Genomic DNA, 20,145 nt, shown 5'->3' on the forward strand with positions numbered 1-20,145 from the left:
AAAGAAATACAAAAATTTATATGAAAATAAAATAAAGAAAATTGCGTTTAATTTTAATTTAAATTATAAATTATTCCGAAATTTCTTAAATTTCTTTACAAGTTAGAAATATTTTGAAAAAATTGACATCAAAATGTTTTTGTTAACATTTTGAAAGGTATTAAAAATATTAATTTTTATAATTGCTTTGTCTAAATTTGAAGAACAGCTTATTCACAATTAAATTATTTAATAACTGAAAATCTGCGAAAGAAAAATCTAAATAAATTTATTTTCGGATCATCCAAAATAATTTTAAGAATTTTTCATCAGGTGCGTTTCTTTCCAGCTGAAAATCGTGTTTCTCCACGCGTGTGAAAATTATGACGAGCGACACGACGTCTGTCTCGAAATGTGCCCGAAATAAATCGCTCGTCAAATGGCACTGTCATGATTATTGCCGAGTGCACCTCGCGCTTGTCAAATTAAATTCGAAAATCCGCGGTGATTCGCACCAGATTTCGCCGGCGCTTTATTTTTTATTTCGTGTCGTTGATAGACATTCGTCTGTGCACAATATCGAAAATAGAATCGCCGCTCAGAGCCGCAATTTATGTGTTTGTTTTCACGCTAAACTAATAATATGATGTCGGCGGGCATCACGATGAGCGCTGCTTGTAATAATTCGTCGCTCGTTGGGCGACGGCCAAAAATTTCTCATTTTTTTCTCAAGACTTTAAATCACCACACCAAAAGCGAGTTGCCTCAAAATTTTTGAATTTTTTCGAATTTAAAAAAAAAATGAGAATAATTTTAGATAAATGGAAAAACAGTGCTAATCAACCATTTAATTCTTATCAAATAAAAAAAGGGAAAGATTAAATAATCTCAGAAACCGCAATTAGGAATTTCCTTTCCGAAAAGCTGAATGTCTTAAAATAAAAATTGATAAAGCTTTTCAGGCTTTTTTTGTGAGGAATTTCGAATAGAATTGAACATTAAAATTTAAATAAAATATTAAAATGTGAGAAATACTTATTTAAATTTTAACTTTCTACTCCATTCATTTCTGACTGAGTCTTCTCTCGTTTGAGGGGAGGAAGATGAACTCGTTTTCTTCTTAATGAGAAGGGGTGCAGTTGCAGTTGTCGCGCTGACAGTGAAATATTTGGAAAACGGGGCCATAACTAAGTCAGCGCCGTTCTTATTATTTTGGTAACCGACTTGGGGCACAAATCGACTTTAAACCCAAATTTTTAAAAAATTTGGAATATATTTAAATATAGCTTATAAGTTTGAAGTAAAAATTTAAAATAATAAGTTTTTGAAAATAATTAATTAGATAAATTTTGAACAAATTTATTTTAAAATTCAAACATTGTTTTCTTTAAATAAGAGAGCATTTTTCATTTGCCTCTCTTTCAGATCTCACGCAGCGAGACTGACGTCATAATTTATTACAAACACACTCTTCTGTTTTTATTTATTGAAGCAAGAACCGACTCGTCTTTTATAAGAGGTCCATCAAAGGGAGGCGATCCTCTTAAAACTTTTACAAGTGGCCCAAGTGAAGACTGTGAAATTTCAAACTAAAAATATTCGTCAAAATTTTCGATTTGCGCGCAGACAGGAAGGAATATAAATTTGACACCGGCGCGCACTCAATTAAATCAGTCTCGTCGGCACCCCCAAAATGAAACAAGACTTTTCAGCCGAACGGGCAAAAATATATAATGAGAGAGAGCAGGAGAGTCCCCAACAGCACAGCCAATTAAGCTAATTTGAAACATTCCCGAGATCTTGCCTTCCATATTTTTGAGAAGGGTCGGAAATTAGGAAGTAGTTGCTGTGTTGGGGTAGGTTTTTGCAGGACAAAACACAATTTAAACTATTTTCAACACTTATATAAATCACAATGAAATATTAAATCATTTTTTTTTTTACAGAAAAATAGTTCAGAATTATAAGACATGATAAAAAAATAAACACTAAAACAATTCTAGTGTGTTTGATTGAAGTGATTATAAATTCCAATTGTAGATAGAACAAAATTTAATTTTTTAAAATTGCTGCAAGTACAAAAAGCAGGAGGGTGGGGAGAAATTTTTTTGTGGCTTTCAGATTGCGATATTGCCGTGAGTGTAACTTGTGGAAATTTGATTTTAAAGCAAAGTTATCGTCCAGCCACAAAACCATCAAGGTTGAACTATGCAGCTGGTTTCAAAGCTTTTTATTTCAATATTTCTAGCTCTGCATAGTCTGCATGCAAATAATGTGAAAACTACAAAATATTGCATGAAGCTGTCTTTAACAACAGACGATTGTAAGTAAATTCTTTTAGCTATTTTTTTTTTTTTTTTTTAATAAAATTACCGTGAAAGTGATTTTTGAAAACTTAATTGCTACAGGTCATGATGACTTACAAGTTATTCAAGAATCATTTAATATAAGCTCATGCGCCAATTGTGAAATGAATAAAACTAATGCCAAAGTTGAAATAAATTGCAACAACAGAAGTAACAGAACTGAAGGTAAAAATACGAATTAATTAATTGCCTTTTTTTTGTTTTGTAACATTACACATTTTTTTGTTCAGATTTTCATTTGAGTGAATGTTAATTATCTTTTTTGATTTAATTTTTATTCAAATAAATTAGTTGGTTCTTCTGCCTGCAGAGAAATATCGAATTATAATTAAATGTTATTTTCCCTTAATTAATTTCTTATTACATCTAAAATTAATCATATTGCCAGATGCTAAGTGTCCCAGTTTATTCTACTATGGAGCACGTCATCGTAGGGATGAAACTCAAAATTTTCATATGATTGAGAGAAATACCAATCAATTGTGTAATGAAGTGAGCAGCACACACAATCCAATCGCCGCCACTGGCTCAAATGACGTTGTGTCAAAAACAATCTCCTGCGAAAAAAACTTTAACACTTTGGAATGGGTGGTTGCTCTGCTATCAACTTTTCTCATAGTAGAAAACATCATAATACTTGTCAAAAAGTTCAAGAAACCGAAATCTCCAGCGCCAACTGAGCCTTGCGACGAGCAATTGATTGAGATGCAAGAATTGGGCGAAGCCAGAAACTCAGTTCCAAATATGACTGAGGTTAACGATTTGTACTCGGCAGTGGCAAACTCCGAAGACAATACAACCGAGGTAGCGGAACCATTGAGACGAGGAAGTGACAATGAACCAAGAGAAGCGATTTACGCGGACAACATTGCCAGCATTCCGGACGAATCGTGCTTCATGCTTGCCGAAAACTTCAACATTTATGAGAGATTGGATTCGGTGACTGAAAATCAAGAAGAATGAAAATAACCTTTTTAATTGCTTCCATTCATTATTCATTAAATGATCTAAAAATGCTTTAGCAAAGACGCAATTGATACTTTTTTTGCTGTAATATTTTATACTTGAATAGTAGTATTAGACACATTTTATTATTATGCATTAATTAATACATAATATAGCTTCTTTCTTGTTTTAATTGTAAAATATAATCTAAGATTTTTAATAAGTATTATAAAACTAATCAATAAATATCATTTTTAATTCATAATAATATGCATTTCAATTACAGTAAAAATAATAAACCAGAAAATACTTTTTGTCATCCTGTTAAATTAAAAAAAATTTAATTTTAAATAATCAAAAAGGCGAATTTTAAATCATTTGGATGAAATAATATATTTAATATTTCAATATCAAATTTCTAACTTGTTTCTTATACAATAGTAATAATTAAGCATATAAATGTCCTCTATAATTAATTTTAGGATTTGTATGTTGATAAAAAATACTCATGAATTTACAGTATTAAAAATTGTCAATCTACGATTAGGAATTTAATTTTTGCTTTGGTTAATTTGACAAACAAAAAATATCACATTTCACTTTCTCCAATACTGGGCAAACTTGTGCAGCTGTTCGACCAGAGCTGCCATCACGGCCGTGACTGACAAATCCAACAAGTTCTGCACACAACTCACTGCTTCCTCGTCACCCAAATCGAGCCTTAACTTGTCCTGGACTTTCTGCACCGCTTTGTCCGGCTCGAGAGCAATGTCCGGCACCGAAGCGTCCACCATCAAGGAGAACAAGTTCAGAATCAAGTTTGCATGTCTAAAAATTTAATCAAATAAATCAGAAATATAAATTATATTAGTAAAAACCTCCTCAAATGAAGGAAGGCAGTGTAGCATTGTTTTCGGAACTCCTGGTAGTGCTCAGAGTTGATTCCTCCCATCGCCTCCACCATTTCTTTGCTCAACTTCATGGGCGGCGGCAGCGGTTTTGGATCTCTGCCCAAGATGTATCCAAAGTCAATGTGGAATAGTTTGCCAGTGGTGGTCAGCAAGAGATTGTCCAGATGTCTGTCGCCAACTCCCAAGAGGTAAGTTATCACACAATAACCGGCTGGAAAGGAAATTTCCTGTATTTAAATTAAAAATGAATAATTTAAGCTGACCACAACTCCTGACGTAAGTGTCCATAACCTCGGAAGCAATTCCGTAAGGTCCGTTTTCCGATGGATTGTGTTTGCGGAAAAAGTTTTGGATTGTTCCTTCCGTGGCAAGAACTTCAGCGACTGGCAAAGACTCCACAAACTGCACCAAACCTTCCAAAATAATTTTAAAATTAATAAAAATAGAAATTTTTTCTTCTTTAAAATTACCGTGTTTACTGCTGGTTGCGAGAACTCTGTACGGGGTGAGTTTGAGATCAAGGTTTTCCCTGCGGAGGAGTTTGTCCATCAGGGTGATTATCTGCAGGATGAGTTGGTCCTGCCGAAGGTCGTCGCCGTGTTTGAAGATGGCTACGTACTCTTGGCCTGTGGTGCTGAGGAAGGTGAGCCTGGACGGCATCAGCGCCGACTTGAACAAGGTTGTTCTTTCGGAAAGGAATTAATTTTAAAAGGCAAGATAAATGAAAAAAGGACCTACTTTCCAGGGATGATTCCTTTGATTTCCACCTCAGGGTCCAGCGGAAACGGGAAAGGCTCGAAATTGGCAAAGTTGTACTTGAACGAATCCGGGTTTGCCAAGAGTGCTTGAAGCCGATCAATCTGTCAAAATATTTTTGTTATTATTAACAATTCATTTCCAAAAAATGGAGATAATTAATTTAAGTTTAAATAAATGATTCAAAATATTAATTCTAAATTTCATTTCTTAATTTGGTTTTATTTCTAGATTTTCACCTTTTTCTTTCTGTTTCCGCTTTCCCTGGCAATACTTTTCATCAGGCTGACCAGTTTGTCCATAAATGCCTGTTGTCTCTTGAGAAAGGCTCGTCTCTTTTGATACTCGGGAGGCCCTTTTTGCAAAGTCTACAGACAAAATCACAATTTAATTAATCTGCATTATAAAAAAGAAAAACATTCTCACAATTAAAAATCTGCCCATCACAGCCATGTACATGTTTCTAATCCTCGTTTCCAACTTGATAGTTGTTTCCTCGTCTTCGCACTCCGTCCACAAATACCTAGATCCAAATTTCAAATAAAAATTTCTACCATTTAATAGAAATTTAAATTTACCAAAAGAAGTAATTTGTCAGGGTAGAGTTGAGGCAAGCTCTGTGGATGAGGAAGGTGCTGAGGTCCATGTCGAGTTCTAGCGGTTTTATCGGTTCGACCGGTGCCTCGGCCAAGGTCATGCTGTCCATCAGGGAAGCAGTCCTTGCAACTGAGGCGCCAGAACCTGAGGCTGCCGACTCGTTGGACACATTCGAACTTGACGACCTTCTCAATTCCCTGAAAGGTCAAGTAATAGCAAAGAAATTAGAATACAAACAGGAATTCAAATTGGATACGGAATTCTGAAGAAAAAAAACTTCACTGTACTTATTTTGCAGGCCATTATTAGGTTTTTGTCATATATTAAATATTTTACACAGTAAAAATAAGAGAAAACTTTTATAGCCATGAATTTGTGCCTAAAAACTTTTAAAATTCCTGTAAAACTACACTTCACTTAATTAATAATTTAGCATTTTCAACACTTTAGGCCAAATTATACACCACTTTTTGAAAGGAAAAAACCTACTTTGTTTGCTTTGAAGTTGATTCGCTCTCATCGACGCTGACTTTCCTCTTTTCATTTCCCGCTTCTGTTGCCGGCTCTTGGGAGAAGGCCTGGATGTCTTCAAAGTTCTCATACTTCAGGGCTTGGACCAGCTGCAGAAGGTACAAGAGCAAATCCTACGGAAACTTCCTCTTTTAGAAAAGTAAGATTATGATTTTTGTACCGACTTCATCAGGCGCTTGGGCCAATCTGGAAACAGCGTAACGCCGAACTGCAGGATGAGTGAAGTTCGGACTGAGAAGTTCAAGGGCATCTTCGACATCCATCGGCGCCCACAAGGGCAGCAGGTCCAACGCCTGCTTTGCTTCGGCCGGTGTGTTCCAATTGACGCACTTGAGGAATTTCGTCAGAGCCTGAATTAAACAAGTTCTTTTTTAAATGTAATATATTTTGAAATAAGTTTTAACCTTCTCCTGACTGCTGAGGTAGAATCGGAACTTCCACACCAAGTCCTGCTCCTCTGCAGTCAGGGTTTTGGTCGGCGGGTAGGCCACAATTGTGTGGAGCTGGTCTCGGACTAGGGCATTCGGCTTCACGTCCTTGTCTGACAAACCACTTCGGACGGATCGGGCCAGTTTGTGATGTTTAATTTCCACCAAGTTTTCCTACATAAAATATGGAATAAAAGGAACAATTTTGAATGTGTTAAAAACCTGTAGAATTTCATTGTCGGGAACTGTGACTATGTCTGCCTGGACGCGAAACTGGTAAATTTCATCTCCATCCTTCTCGTAGTAAACAACAGAATACTGAAAAATCAAAACTTTTAGTAAATATTTTACCAAAATAGTACAAATTTTAATTACATTGGAACCTTCAATTTCAAAAGAGGGAAATTCAACCATCAAATAGAGAAACTCGGAGTTTCTTTTCTCCTGTTCGTTGATCATTTCCATTTCTCTGAAGGCAAGACGGTCCAGCCAGTCTACTTTGGCAATGTGGCCATTTCGATGCTTCTTCGCAAGCTGCAAATTCATAAAAGGTTAAATCTCAATCCTATATAATTCTAAACCAGCTCAAACCTTGCAAAGTTTTTGAACTTTTGCCCTTCCGAAGCCTCCTTTCCCCGGAGTGGTGCTGCTTGCAGATCCGTCAGCAACTTGGTCCGGCCAAACTTGCAAATCAATTATTCCCTGGAATATGAAATTTAAAAAGTAAAACAAATTTTCGATAAAATTCAATTTTTACCTGTCTGAAGACGCCGTGTTTGCCGAATAAGGACACGGTGGTGCCTCCAACCGGGATTCGCCGTCGAGGGCCCGCACAGTCGTAGATCGTGATGGCCAAAAAAGCGTTTCTGGGCAGGTCGCAGTAACTCAGCGGCAGGGTCACCCATTCGTTCCAGCTGCACAATTTATTCTTATTTATTGATTCAGTTTAATTTTGAGGTTCTGTACTTCCATCTGTTGGTGAAGGACTTGTAGCAGGTGTGCACGGGAAGGGCCAAAGACTTGCCGTTGGAGAAAACCTCGCACTCGACCAGCAGGTCTGCGAGTTGGTTGTTGTTCTCCTGGTACAGTCCGGAAAACTTGAGCATCGGGTCCTCCAGCAGTTTCTCGTACTCGTACTTCTGCCTCTTCCCCTCCAGAGATCCGCTGTTGAAATAATGTTAGTTAATCAGGACCAAAATTATTAATAATTCTCACATTTTGATTTGCACTCGAACGTCCAAGGACGAGCTGTAGACGTAATTGAAAGTGTCCTCCATTTCAGCCATGTTTTATTTAACTTTCGCCGAGAAGAATTGGTCGCCGTCGATCACGTGACCTATTTTGGCTGTCATGCGCGCGAAACAGCTACAATTTGAGACTTGTGGTTCTTTTCTTTACCCACAGACCTCGCAGATAAAAAAATTGACACATATTCGTAAGTTGCAAGAGTGCAAGAGTCTTTAGAATATTCTAGATTCTAGTATTTAAATTTCACGCTATCATAATGTGGACTTCATTTGGCTCTCATTGGCTCTCATCATAAAGTCGAGTTTTTATGTATAAAAAAAGATAGATTGATTAAAACGCAAGATGCGGCTGAATTAAAAAGGTTAAAAAGTTCAAACTGTCATCGATGATGTGATATACATTTTTTTTTTTTATCAGAAAATTTAATTGTGAGCAGTGTTCCTGTTGCAAATATACTGAAATGTGCACAATTGAAGATGAAAAAAAAACATAATTAATCCTCTTATAATTATTTCGGGACGACAGTTTTCAGAAAAAGTGATTTGTACAAATATTTTAGTTTATTTTTTACAATATTTTCAATCAAATAAATTAAACATAAAAATAACTGTGCATAAGTCTTTCTTCAAAATAGAAGCTTTATTTTCAGCATTATCTAATTTTTGTTTGTAAAAATAATAATGTGATTTCTTTAAACTTATATTTTTCACAAATTATATATTTATATTTTTTTTTTGCATGTAAAACGTGAGATTTTTAATGTCAATTAAATATTTCTCTTTCTTCTTCCCTGGTTTAATTTGAAGGATTTTGAGAAAACTCTTTTTTTTTAAATTTATTAATAATAAATTCCAAATCTGGGAAAATTCCAACCAAAAGAGAGTTGCCAGGTTGTCTCTTTCTTGGTTATTTAGAAAATTCCTCGCGAGATAGAAAAATATATAAATGTCATGTTGCCACCCCAATCAAGGCCGCACTTCTTTTTAAGCATAGGCCGCACAAAAAATGTTGTTTGTATAAAATCTCTTTTGTGCTCACACCCTCCCCAGAAAGTTTCACCCTCCTTGGTTTCACCGGCCGTTCGGAGATGAAATTATAGAGGATAGCAACAGGTATACAAAATTGTCAGGTGCTTTTCCATTCTCCGAGGGGAGAAGAGATTTGAAAAGTTTTCATTGTCGAGGTCAAGAAAGCGCGAGCAGCAGAGAGGCTGGGGCGGGCGGGTGTGGCCTAAAATATATTTATTCTCTGCCTGCGACGCGGTCACTCGAGGTCGACTGGGTCCCTAGTGAGGAGGCTGCGGAGAAATATCTCCATCAGAAGAAACAGAGACATGCCGACATTTGAACTCTTCTGAAGTGAAATTGTGAGTTTTAAACATTTTTTTCCTTTTTTTCTTCCTGCCATTCCGATCAGAGATTAGTGAATTCTTGGGCAGATAATTTAAAGCCTGGGTCGGATGATAAGTTGCGGGCAAATCGAGAGGCGGACGAGCCTCTCGGCGGACGTGCCTCTTTTTACAAACAACGTCACTCTCGCTGGAACCGCCGAGAGAAGAAGGACAATTTTTGTAACGCGCACTTTATTTCCTACCTTCGGAGCAAACGGTCCAGTCTTCGTGTCCTGCCGTCACATACTTAGAATTCATAAACAGTAAGAAATACTTCAAATTCCCATTCTTTCAATTTTTTTTTTTTTTGTAATTTCATAATAAAATAATCTCATTTGAATTATAAATTGCAATAAATAAGGATTTTTAATATTAAATTTTGCAATTTGTTTCTGTGCATATCATGTGAAAATTTTACAGTGTAAATAAATAAAGTTTTTTTTTTGTAGTTTTTACTGTTCATTAAATATTATCAGCATAATCGGAAGTGAAGAAATGAAATTTCCATCATTATAATTTAATAACTAGATAAATTGAAACTAATTTTAATAAATAATATTTTAGAGGTCATAAAATAAACAAATATTTGGTATATTTATTTAAATTTGTTTCAGATTTTTAAAAATCCAGATTTGACTAAGACCTTTTAATAAAAAAAAAAACTGGTGGCTTTCCTTGATCTTTTCTTTTCCGATATTATTTTCTCTGGCTCGCTCTCTTCTGGTGCGACCAAGGTCACTTGATCACCAGCTTTTATTAATGTACACGTGTTGTGTGGAGTTTATATGCATTCGAATGATACTGCGAGGAGGCCAAGCTACTTTGCCTCAACCTCACACCATTTTCCATTGGCTCCAAAGCATAATAATTTATAAAAAGAAAGAAATATTATAATCGAACCTTAAGCAGAGCCAGGGTCAAACCGGCTTGGCAAACGGAGAACTTCCTATCCTAGTTAAGCTTTTGTTTTAGAAAGCGCCAATTAGTAAATAAATGTCAATAATTATTTTTTTTTTTACTACAAAATAATCAAAATTGTATGCTGGATTATAATTTAAATATTTTTGTTCTGTAATTAATTTTCATTTATATTAGATAGAAAAAAGTAAATTTTATTATTTAATTTAAAATAAAGCATTAAATGTTTAAAATTTTAAAGTTTTAAAGGGCATTGAACAGAATGAATCTTTGTAATTCAAAACATATTTTTATAATATTCATTGTTGTTGTATTTGGTGTGGGTTTTGTGTAATATGATAAGAAACAATTTGTAGCTAAACTAAATTGAATTTTATTATTTTATTTTTCTATAAATCTGCTGTAACAGAATACAAAATATTTATGCTTTAATATTTAATAAAATAATAAAAATATTTATCAAAAAGATCAAACTTTATTTAGCCCACAATAACAATAATAATTCTCAAAGAGAGCAATAAACGCCTGGTTTTATTTTTTCATCATTTGAACGAACTGTATAAACTTCCGGCGCCTCTGATAGCGATATGATAACCCACTTCTAATGCCAGCGACAAAAGACCTCAATGCACACAGTGGTGAACCAAACAATTTTCCTCTCGTTCATAATAACCTTTTATCTTTTTCTTGATAATAAAATGATCCGCGTCTTTATACAAGTTGCACTGCCTGGATTAAATTTGAAGCAGAGCGAACTCAAGAAGATTATCCTCCAAGGTCTACTTGGATATTCGCCAATAATAAAAATTGTACTCGCATAAGACCTTCACTTGCTCTCCCCGTTAACCGTGCAAATCTTTATTGCCCTCTAGATATCTCTTTACAACGACAGTATGTCCATAAAAAAAGAAGAGGAATTTTCTCTCTGTTGACGTCTTTTCTGCTCTTAATTACATTAATTTAAAAAAAATTCTTCGCAAAGAAAACATTATTTTTTTAAATTAAATTTATTTAGCAAAGCTGAAATTTGTTTTAAAATGAAACTTGTTTGACCTAAATTTTGCCAGCCATCATAAAAGAAGTTGTATATTTTTGCCTCATTATATTTGCAGATTTTTATTGCTCGTAATTAAACGAGAGAAATTTTTATGTTTCAGGTGAAAATATAAAAGAGGCAAAATGCAGTGGCGCCTGGCGCACTCGAACAAGTTCCTGGTGATCGCCGCCCGACGATTCACGCAGCGCCATGACGTGAGTTGACCCCAAGCTAGAGATTTGTGCGAAATGAAAACTTTTTTTTTCTCGGTTTTGCAGCCTGAACTGCGGGGCAAGGTCATGGCCATTCGCCGCGAGGACCAGAGTGTCTGGGAGCGACGAGCGCCCCTGTCGCCGTCCAATGTCAGAATTCTCACAAGGGCCGGCGTCAAGGTAAGAATCAGCATAATTATATTTTATTGCATCTAAAATTCCATAATTAATCGAAATATGAACAAAAATTTATAATTGAAAGAAAAACTAAATAGAAAGAGTTATAAATTAAATCCGAAAAATCATATAAATTAAATTTAAAGAAAAAAAAATTTAAAATCCTGTAAAAAAATTTTGTTTGGTAAATAGAAGCCTCTGAATAGGTTAAAAATTCACAGTAAAATAATCAATATTTAATAATGTCTTTAATTAATTTATATTAGTTGAAAATTTCAAGATCCAATCTGGCGGTTTTTATTTCTCAATTAAGTTGAAATATTCCAATATTTAGATAATATTCTGCGAAAGCGTTCCGAGCTGTCGCATTTCCAGCCTGTCCGTCAGTTTTCTCCACAACTGTTCAGCTTTTATAGGAAATCTTATCTTTGTGGTTCATTTTTGCGCGATTTTGTTCTTTTTTCTCGCCAAAAAAGGCAAAAAGGTGTGATTTGAAATTTTAAATAAAAATAGAATATCTCTGAATTTACAGTTTATGAAATATTTTTTTCCAAATAATTTTTTTATTCCTTTTTTTATCTGATGACATTGAAATCAAATATTCAAAACCATTAAAATACAATTGATTGTACTTTTGAGAATTTGAATTTGTTTTTTTTTTTCCAAAGGTGATCGTGCAACCTTCGAACCGTCGCGCGTACCCGATGCAAGCGTACGCGTCGGCCGGCGCCGTGATCCAGGAGGACATTTCGGAGGCGAGCGTCGTGTTCGGGGTGAAGCAGGTGCCGGTGGACGCGCTGCTGCCCAACCGCACCTACTGCTTCTTCTCGCACACCATCAAGGCCCAGGAGGCCAACATGGCGCTGCTGGACGCGTGTCTCGAGAAGAACATTCGGCTCATCGACTACGAAAAGCTGATGGACGACCGCGGCCAGCGCGTCGTCGCCTTCGGCAAGTACGCCGGCGTCGCCGGAATGGTCAACATTCTGCACGGCCTCGGCCTTAGGCTGCTCGCCCTCGGACACCACACGCCCTTCATGCACGTCGGCCCGGCCCACAACTACAGAAGTTCCTTCATGGCTAGACAGGTAAATCATCCTAAAAAAATTATAAATATTTCCCTATTTTAAAATTTATTTTTTAAATTTTGTTTGTCAAAATACGCTTATAGCAATCAAAATCAACATTGATCAAACAACGGTTTAGTAAAATTTATTCTCAGTAGTGTAATAAGTTCCTCATTAATTTTTCACAAAGTCAATGAAACTTGCTGTGACAATAGTTTGATTCAAAATAAGTTCAGTAACATTTGTTTGGCAGTTCGCAAATGAAATTGAAATGAAAGCCGCAATCATGGCTGTTCAATTTTCCCTTTGGCCAATTAAAGGTAAAAATGCAATTGTGTTTCTGGTGCGCATATTCCGTCCACATCGGACTGTGCAAATCCAACTTGGTCCCGTCGCGCCACCGGAAGTCCTTTTCACTTTTGCTTCCCTGGTTTTTTGCCGAAACCCACCAAACTTGACCTTTGAAAGCAGAATAATTTTAATTAGAGAAATGTATTAGTTTTTTTGTCCTCACCAGCATTGATTTTGTGTCCTTCTGACGCGACCACCTCTGCCTCACTTAAATCTTTAAATGTGGCCAATTGGAGACCTTTCTTGGTGCAAGTCTCGTTTGCAGAATACCAAGTTATCTGTTATTGAGAAAAAATTCGAAAAATGTAATTAAGGAACGGAGTTGAGACTTACTTCATTTTGGTAAGAAGGCCGCTCAGGAAAAAAGTATTTCTTACCGTTGGAGAGCAACCTCAATTTTTCCGAATCTGAATTACTTTTTTAAGTATTGAAAATTTAATGGGGGACTAAAAAACTTACGGGCAAGAGCGCAAGACGTGTGGATTGCCTAAAATTATTCAATTTTAAAAGACGTGCAGTAAAATTTTGGCTCTGCTCACCTTTGTTTTAGCATTTTCTTTCTCCAACTCGGATTTTTCACTTTCCAAAATTGAAACCTGTTGCTGCTGGGTTTTGATTTCTGCTTCTCTTTGTGACAACTGAATGCAAAATACAAATTTTAATTTTAATAATATTTTGTTACAGCGGATAGAAAAAAATTAAAATTAATAAAATCTAATTTTAAAACTTAATTTAAATATGTTATGAATATTTTTTTAAACTTATAATTTTTATAAATCAACATTCCTGTTTTTGCAACACCTGGTAGCGTTCGTCAGCGTTTTCGGCTGTAATTTTTTCTTGTTTCAATGTAGCAATTTCCTTTTCGTTCAACTTGATTTTTTCGTCTTTAATTTTGACCTGGGAAAATTCATTATAGCTTATCAAAAACGTTCTTCCGTAAGAATTGTGTTCAAAAAAATTAATTGACCATATATGTTGAATTTTCAAGCTCTTTTGCCAACTGCAATTTTTCGCTGGTCAAATTCGAAATAAGCTGCTGTTGCGTTTTCATTTCCTTTTCTTTTGTTGACAACTGAAGCAAAAATTGAAAAAAAAAAATGTTTTAAAATGGATCTTTTGAATTATTAATTGAAGACAAAAAATGGTTTAAAAATCCAGTAATTTTAATGAAATTCATACCTGACATTGCAAATCAGTTTTTTCACGTTCCAAAGCCAAAATTTCCTGCTCCTTCAACTCCTTAATTTTGACCTAACGTAAAAGTAAACCGAATAAAAATATTGTCCTCAATCTGAGCATTCTCAAATGGATAAATTCTAATTTTTTTCTATCAAAAGAAAATTACCATCTCGTCAAATTGCTTCCGCGATGCGTCGGCCTGTTTGCTCAAAACCGAAATTTGCTGCAGCAATGATTTGCAATCTGAATTTGGTTCGCCAAATGAATCCTGAACGAGGGAAAGAAATTTATTTACTGCAAAAAATGGCCACTGATAATTTACGTCAAATTTCTTCTCCAAATTGTCTTGTCTTTTCCAAGCAAAGTCGATCAACGTTAGCATTGAGGAAAGCTGCGTTGAAATTTCCTTCTCCTACTCCGCCACCTTGGCCACCTTTTATTTAAATTTATTATCAATTTCTGTAAAATAAAAATCAATTTTATTAAATTCAAACCAGATTTTCAAACTTCATAGCAATTTGCTGAAGCCTGTCCACTTGCTGGGCGGATCCGCTTTCCTAAAAATTATTTATTTAAAATAGAATTTAAGAATTTTCAAAATAAATGCAAGCTGCAATTTTGAATTTTGGTTTGGTAATATTAAATTTTATGAATGGGACAGTTTGCATTATATACCTGAAAAGAATGCTCGACTTGTTGGGGGTCGATGGCTCGGACCGAGTATAAGACCAAAAACAAGAAGCAAAAACGGTCCATTGCCTTTTCCTCTCAGCGGCAGAATGGATTTGCAAACGGATGCTGCTGGATTTATCTTTGCTTGAGGTTTTCGTTGCACCCACACCAATCAAATTCAAATCTATTTTGTCAACTGCTTTCCTTGAGGAAAAAATCCAATTAAAATTTTTCAAGGAATCAAATTTACGTTTTATTCCAATGACTCAAAATTTGTTCGCTCTGTAGGAAATTCACGAATACAAATAAAATGCAAGGTTTGCGCCGATATATTTACAGAGAAACACGCACTTCGCTGCTTTTTATCGTTTCAGGCAAGTGCTAGAAGCCAATTTTTGAAATAAAAATTTTATAAAAAACGATGCTGATGATGTTGATTTGATTCTTACTATTTCTTTTATAATTATTACATCACTTTTAATAAATAGTAAATTTTAGACCAGGAGGAAATAAAATATAAACGATATGAATTTCATTGTTGACAGGCTATCAGAGATGCAGGATATGAAATTTCTCTAGGAATGATGCCCAAATCTGTTGGGCCTTTGACATTTATTTTTACCGGGAGTGGAAATGTGAGCCAGGGCGCCCAAGAAGTGTTCCAAGAGTTACCCTTCGAGTACGTCACTCCAAATAATATAAGAAAAGTTGCAGAACATGGAGGTAATAAAATATTAAAACAAATTTATGAATTACTTTCAATTATTTGCTGGAATAATGAGCTGAAATTTACTAATTAAAAGTTTAATTTCACCTAAAATGATACATTTTTAAGCGGATCGAGCTCTAAATTTTCATTTAAAACCAACCCTAAACGCATTGATTCTTAAGAAATTTGTAAAATAAATAAATTTTTGACCAATTTTCAGCCACAAATAAAATTTACGGCTGTGAAGTGAGTCGTCGTGACCATCTCGAGCGCAAGGAAGGAGTTGGTTTTGACCCGAAAGAGTACGACCAGCACCCTGAGAGATACATTTCTACATTTAGCAAAACAGTAAATATAATTTGCTCCGAACAACCAAAATTATTTAATTAATATTTTGATATAAAAAAGATCGCTCCTTACGCGTCTGTGATTGTGAACGGCATTTACTGGGCCGTCGGAAGTCCGAAACTTCTGACCATTCCGGACGCCAAGCACCTTCTGCGACCGGCCCACACGCCCTGGCTGCCCATTTCAGGCGGGGCCCCTGCCCTTCCGCACAGGATGCTCGCGATCTGCGACATCTCGGCCGATCCCGGAGGCTCCATCGAGTTCATGAACGAGTGCACCACCATTGACACGCCATTCTGTCTTTACGATGCTGACAGAAATAAGGAAACTCAAAGGTAAATTATTGCGGAAAAAAATAATAATTAAAAAATATTTGTACAAATAAGCTTTTTGCTAAATTTATTAAGAGTAAATTTTACATTAAATATTAAACAGCTAATTAAAAATATATATTTAATTTTATGTGCTTTTAAGAGTTTAAGAGAAAAATGAAAATAAATATCACAATTATTTACAATTTGATTATAATTATTTTGAAAAATCTATCAAAAATGATGAAATTGATCTTCTTGTTTCCACATTATTTTCCTTTCATCAATAATTGTTCTTTTTAATTGGCAGCTTCAAAGGTCCAGGAGTTTTGGTTTGCTCGATTGATAACATGCCAACGCAGCTACCAAGAGAATCCACCGATTTCTTCGGTGACCTTCTTTTGCCATACGCCATGGACATCTTGAAGTCCGACGCAACAACTCCTTTGGACGCCCAGGAATTGTCTTCAACCGTTCATGGCGTAAGTGTAAAATAATAATAACTTAAATAAAATAGGAAAAATGGGTATTTATTTTTTTCAATAAAAAATTAGTGCTTTTAGATTTTTATAGTGTAACGTTTTTACATATATACCATTTATTCTGATTAAAGGAAGATGATTGCATTTGAAATTTAATTCAAAATATTTAGCAAAGGTCAAATTAAACAGATCTGATGATGTTTCAAACAAACCTTTTTAGACCTCGATATTTTATCAAAAGAAGTATAAAATTGCCTTAATTGGAATAATGATTTTTGATATTTTTTTCTGATCCTTCTCTTATTATTAAATAAAATTGAGTTTTGTTCAAATTTTAGGCCATAATTGCCAGCAATGGTCATCTAGCTCCAAATTACAGATACATCCAAGATCTCCGAACGGCAAACAGGTAAAATTTTTAATTAATTTAAATATATCAAATCTAATTATAAAAAAAAAACAGTAGTAGGAGCCGCCATAAGGTATCTGCTGACATGGAAGAATCTGCCAAAAGGATTGTTATTTTGGGTGCAGGTTTTGTCAGCGGCCCTGTCGTTGAGTACCTGAGCAGAGAAAAGAACATCCACATCACTTTGGGTAAAAATTGCAAAAAAGTTAAATCTAACCTCAAACCTATAAATATTAAGAAAATGTTTAAATGTTTCAAATATGTTCCATTTGGTAAAAATATATATTTATTTAAAAAAAGTCGCATTTAATTCAATAAATTTAATTTTTAGTATTGTGCTGAAATAAAATTAAATTCATTGCGTCGTTTTTGTTCAAATTTAATTTTACAAATTTAAAAATTTTGTAAACAAATAAGAGTTTCTGAATTTTTTTAATCATTGTTTAAAAAAATCCAATTTAATTAACCTCTTTATTATTTTTTTTTCATAAATCCTCGCTCTGGAGGTCAATTTTCCCTCTTATTTTTTCACTTTAAAATTCTTCTTGAGCATTCAACCTGAAAATTAAATTTTGACTGATTTTTTAAAATGAAAATTTAGCTTCTGCGTTGAAGGACGAAGCGGACGAGGTGGCGGCCAAGCACGGCGGCAACTCGGTGGAGCCGATTCTGCTGGACGTGGTGCACCGTCCAGATATGCTGGACGAGCTGGTGCAGTCGGCCGACCTGGTCATCTCGCTGCTGCCGTACGCGCTGCACCCGAAGGTGGCGCAGAGCTGCGTCGACGCCGGCACGCACATGGTCACCGCCAGCTACTGCAGCCCCCAAATGCAGGAGCTGCACGAAGCAGCAAAAGCCAAGGGCGTCACCCTGATGCACGAGGTCGGACTCGACCCCGGCCTCGACCACCTGCTGGCCCTCGAGTGCTTCAACGAGGTCAAACAGGCCGGCGGAAAGGTCGAGTCCTTTATCTCCTACTGCGGAGGACTTCCCGCCCCTGAATTTTCAGACAACCCTCTCAGGTACTTAAAAATATATACGAAATTAATGGAGAAAAAAATTAACTTTGAAAATAAATTTAGGTACAAATTTTCGTGGTCACCGAGAGGAGTTTTGCTCAACACTTTGAGCGGCGCCAAGTACCTCAGAAATGCAAAGGTTAGTTTTTTTGTGTAATGATTTTGAATTTTGAGCCACAAAAATAATTTGCATTTGGAAGTTTTAAATATTCTTGTTGTTAAGTACAAACTTTGGAAGGAATAAAATTATCAAAGTTTTTATACTTTCTTTTTTCTAAAAATTTGCAGCACATTGAGATTCCGTCCGGAGGCGCCCTGATGGACTCGGTGGAGCAGCTGGACTTCCTGCCAGGTTTCGCCCTGGAGGGTTTTCCGAACCGCGACTCTTGCCACTACAAGAGCCTCTACGGCCTCTCCGGTGCCCACACAATGCTCAGGGGCACCCTCAGGTTCAAAGGGTTCGCCGACTCGATGAAGGGTCTGCAGGCCTTGGGACTGCTCGGACTCGACCACCACCCTGCCCTCCACCCTAACGGCCCCGAAATCACATGGGTAAGCAATTTTTATGCCTCAGTATTTAAAAGATTTATCTATTAAAAGAGCTTTTTAGTCTCAACCTGTATTTTAATTTTTGGGGAACGAATTTTAAATTATTTTTTAAATCAGTATATGTTTTTCCACAAGTAAGTTTTTGTTATCAAATGCAGTAAAATATAGTAATGTTTTTAACTTATTTTAGCTCCTAAATTTATGATTTGTAAATTAGACTGTTCTTAGAATGAACAAGAAATAGTTTAAAAACTGATAGTTCGTAAAATATCACAAATATATACCAGATATTCAATAAGTCAAAAACAATTTTTAAATTTTGCATATTTGCAGAATTAAAAACAATTTGATAAGAAAATTTCAGATATTCTTCACGACTATGTACTTATTTATTTGATTTTCGTTCGCAGCGTCAATTGGTGACCACTTTGATGGAGTTGCCGCAAATCGACATTTTCTATGAAAACTTGAAAGCCGCTATTTACGAACGAGTCGGCCGCTCTCACCACCGACTGGACGCGGTTGAGAGGCTGGGCCTGTTGACTGATGACCTCGTACTAAAAAAAGAGACCCCACTCGACACCCTTAGCCACTTTTTGGCCAAGAAACTGCAGCTAGGTAATTAAATAATTTGGAAAAACCCAAATTTACAGACGATGTGAAACTTGGAAATTAATTTGAATAAATATTCTTTACTATTTAGTACTTTTTAGTTCCTAATTTTTTTTTTTAATTTAAACTATTTTAAATCAATTTCAAATTAATTTTTATACTTTTATAATTTAACCATTACATTTTCTATATTTATTGCAAAAAAAATTAATAATTCTATTTTATTGCATGTTATTCTTATTTCTTGCATTAATTAAATTCCAGGAAAAAATGAAAGGGACTTGGTGATTTTGCGTCACGAAGTGGGAATTGTGTGGCCCGACGGCCGACGGGAAATCCGAGGCATCAACGTCGTTTCCTACGGAGACGCCGACGGCTACTCGGCCATGTCCAAGACCGTCGGCTACCCAGCAGCGATCGCAGCCAAAATGGTTTTGGACGGTAAATTTGTTTTCATTTGTTTATGATTGGAAATTTTTTAACAATTTATTATCAGGTGAGATCCAGACGAGAGGAAACGTGCTGCCCTTCTCGCAAGACATCTACTTGCCAATGCTGAGTCGGTTGAAACTCGAAGGACTGCAGGCAACTGAGCAATCTGTGTGGCTCTGAATTAATTAATAATGTGCTCAAGAAAGGAGGCAAATCAAAATTTTTTGTACAAAATGAAATCTCCGTTTAAAATATTCTCATTTTAAATAGGCAGATATATATGTAAGTTTGGACTAAAATTATATAAATGATTTAATAAAAAGCAGTTTATTTTTTAATGTTAAATAAAACGCATTTTACCCTAAAAGTGCATGCAAACATCAATTAATTTTTCTTTTAATTTTATGCATTTGATCCAGAATACTACAATACATTGCAAACGCTCATCAATACTATTTATTTATTCTATTTTTACACATTGACAAAAATTTCAATGTTAAGTATACAG

The 20,145-nt window shown here is 35.4% G+C and overlaps 4 protein-coding genes across 5 annotated transcripts; 2 read left to right on the plus strand and 2 right to left on the minus strand.

Annotated features, from left to right (window-relative positions):
- Window positions 1-2,166: 2,166 nt before the first annotated feature.
- On the plus strand, window positions 2,167-3,422 carry LOC132192714 (uncharacterized). Its single transcript, XM_059612800.1, has 3 exons — window positions 2,167-2,302; window positions 2,388-2,510; window positions 2,734-3,422. The coding sequence occupies exons 1-3, from the start codon at window positions 2,188-2,190 to the stop codon at window positions 3,306-3,308; spliced, it is 813 nt and encodes a 270-aa protein (XP_059468783.1). The 5' UTR covers window positions 2,167-2,187; the 3' UTR covers window positions 3,309-3,422.
- Window positions 3,423-3,748: 326 nt separating this feature from the next.
- LOC132205702 (phosphatidylinositol 3-kinase catalytic subunit type 3) lies at window positions 3,749-7,832 on the minus strand. The gene is made up of 17 exons (XM_059634952.1): window positions 7,729-7,832; window positions 7,480-7,677; window positions 7,271-7,427; window positions 7,105-7,215; window positions 6,889-7,047; window positions 6,736-6,831; window positions 6,490-6,687; window positions 6,250-6,435; window positions 6,044-6,198; window positions 5,536-5,751; window positions 5,384-5,480; window positions 5,197-5,325; window positions 4,940-5,061; window positions 4,672-4,886; window positions 4,465-4,614; window positions 4,169-4,412; window positions 3,749-4,118 (listed from the first exon to the last, which is right to left on the minus strand). The coding sequence occupies exons 1-17, from the start codon at window positions 7,797-7,799 to the stop codon at window positions 3,887-3,889; spliced, it is 2,736 nt and encodes a 911-aa protein (XP_059490935.1). The 5' UTR covers window positions 7,800-7,832; the 3' UTR covers window positions 3,749-3,886.
- A 1,167-nt stretch (window positions 7,833-8,999) lies between these two features.
- LOC132192925 (alpha-aminoadipic semialdehyde synthase, mitochondrial) lies at window positions 9,000-20,021 on the plus strand. Of its 2 annotated transcripts, none has more exons than XM_059613162.1 (16): window positions 9,000-9,127; window positions 11,227-11,320; window positions 11,384-11,497; window positions 12,163-12,582; window positions 15,312-15,489; window positions 15,696-15,823; window positions 15,884-16,158; window positions 16,445-16,616; window positions 16,955-17,025; window positions 17,080-17,213; window positions 17,627-18,047; window positions 18,108-18,183; window positions 18,333-18,596; window positions 19,004-19,211; window positions 19,470-19,646; window positions 19,702-20,021. In XM_059613162.1, exons 2-16 carry the CDS (start codon window positions 11,249-11,251, stop codon window positions 19,815-19,817), a joined length of 2,826 nt encoding a protein of 941 aa, XP_059469145.1. In that variant the 5' UTR covers window positions 9,000-9,127; window positions 11,227-11,248; the 3' UTR covers window positions 19,818-20,021. The 2 variants fall into 2 exon arrangements, with proteins under 2 accessions (XP_059469145.1, XP_059469144.1); XM_059613161.1 differs by lacking the exon at window positions 9,000-9,127 and adding an exon at window positions 9,256-9,414.
- Window positions 12,664-14,860, minus strand: LOC132192697 (tropomyosin alpha-1 chain-like). The gene is made up of 12 exons (XM_059612779.1): window positions 14,770-14,860; window positions 14,589-14,651; window positions 14,417-14,527; window positions 14,261-14,362; window positions 14,095-14,166; window positions 13,883-13,987; window positions 13,699-13,812; window positions 13,452-13,550; window positions 13,372-13,399; window positions 13,246-13,319; window positions 13,076-13,190; window positions 12,664-13,020 (listed from the first exon to the last, which is right to left on the minus strand). Exons 3-12 carry the CDS (start codon window positions 14,474-14,476, stop codon window positions 12,794-12,796), a joined length of 996 nt encoding a protein of 331 aa, XP_059468762.1. The 5' UTR covers window positions 14,477-14,527; window positions 14,589-14,651; window positions 14,770-14,860; the 3' UTR covers window positions 12,664-12,793.
- Window positions 20,022-20,145: the final 124 nt, after the last annotated feature.

The sequence above is a fragment of the Neocloeon triangulifer genome, unplaced genomic scaffold (assembly GCF_031216515.1).
Source record: "Neocloeon triangulifer isolate White Clay Creek 2 clone unplaced genomic scaffold, ASM3121651v1 ptg000003l, whole genome shotgun sequence".
In the NCBI taxonomy this organism is placed as follows: domain Eukaryota; kingdom Metazoa; phylum Arthropoda; class Insecta; order Ephemeroptera; family Baetidae; genus Neocloeon; species Neocloeon triangulifer.

Excerpts from the sequence above, each read along its gene's own strand:
- LOC132192714 (XM_059612800.1), top strand. The coding sequence starts at position 2,188 with ATGCAGCTGGTTTCAAAGCTTTTTATTTCAATATTTCTAGCTCTGCAT. Across the intron at positions 2,303-2,387 it reads GTCTTTAACAACAGACGATT|GTCATGATGACTTACAAGTT; the intron begins GTAAGTAAATTC and ends TAATTGCTACAG. Across the intron at positions 2,511-2,733 it reads CAGAAGTAACAGAACTGAAG|ATGCTAAGTGTCCCAGTTTA; the intron begins GTAAAAATACGA and ends TCATATTGCCAG.
- LOC132205702 (XM_059634952.1), bottom strand. The coding sequence starts at position 7,799 with ATGGCTGAAATGGAGGACACTTTCAATTACGTCTACAGCTCGTCCTTG. Across the intron at positions 7,048-7,104 it reads AAGTTCAAAAACTTTGCAAG|CTTGCGAAGAAGCATCGAAA; the intron begins GTTTGAGCTGGT and ends ATGAATTTGCAG. Across the intron at positions 4,413-4,464 it reads CACTTACGTCAGGAGTTGTG|CCGGTTATTGTGTGATAACT; the intron begins GTCAGCTTAAAT and ends TTTCCTTTCCAG.
- LOC132192925 (XM_059613162.1), top strand. The coding sequence starts at position 11,249 with ATGCAGTGGCGCCTGGCGCACTCGAACAAGTTCCTGGTGATCGCCGCC. Across the intron at positions 11,321-11,383 it reads GATTCACGCAGCGCCATGAC|CCTGAACTGCGGGGCAAGGT; the intron begins GTGAGTTGACCC and ends TCGGTTTTGCAG. Across the intron at positions 16,617-16,954 it reads TGTCTTCAACCGTTCATGGC|GCCATAATTGCCAGCAATGG; the intron begins GTAAGTGTAAAA and ends TTCAAATTTTAG.
- LOC132192697 (XM_059612779.1), bottom strand. The coding sequence starts at position 14,476 with ATGCTAACGTTGATCGACTTTGCTTGGAAAAGACAAGACAATTTGGAG. Across the intron at positions 13,320-13,371 it reads CACGTCTTGCGCTCTTGCCC|ATTCGGAAAAATTGAGGTTG; the intron begins GTAAGTTTTTTA and ends AAAGTAATTCAG. Across the intron at positions 13,191-13,245 it reads GGCCTTCTTACCAAAATGAA|ATAACTTGGTATTCTGCAAA; the intron begins GTAAGTCTCAAC and ends TCTCAATAACAG.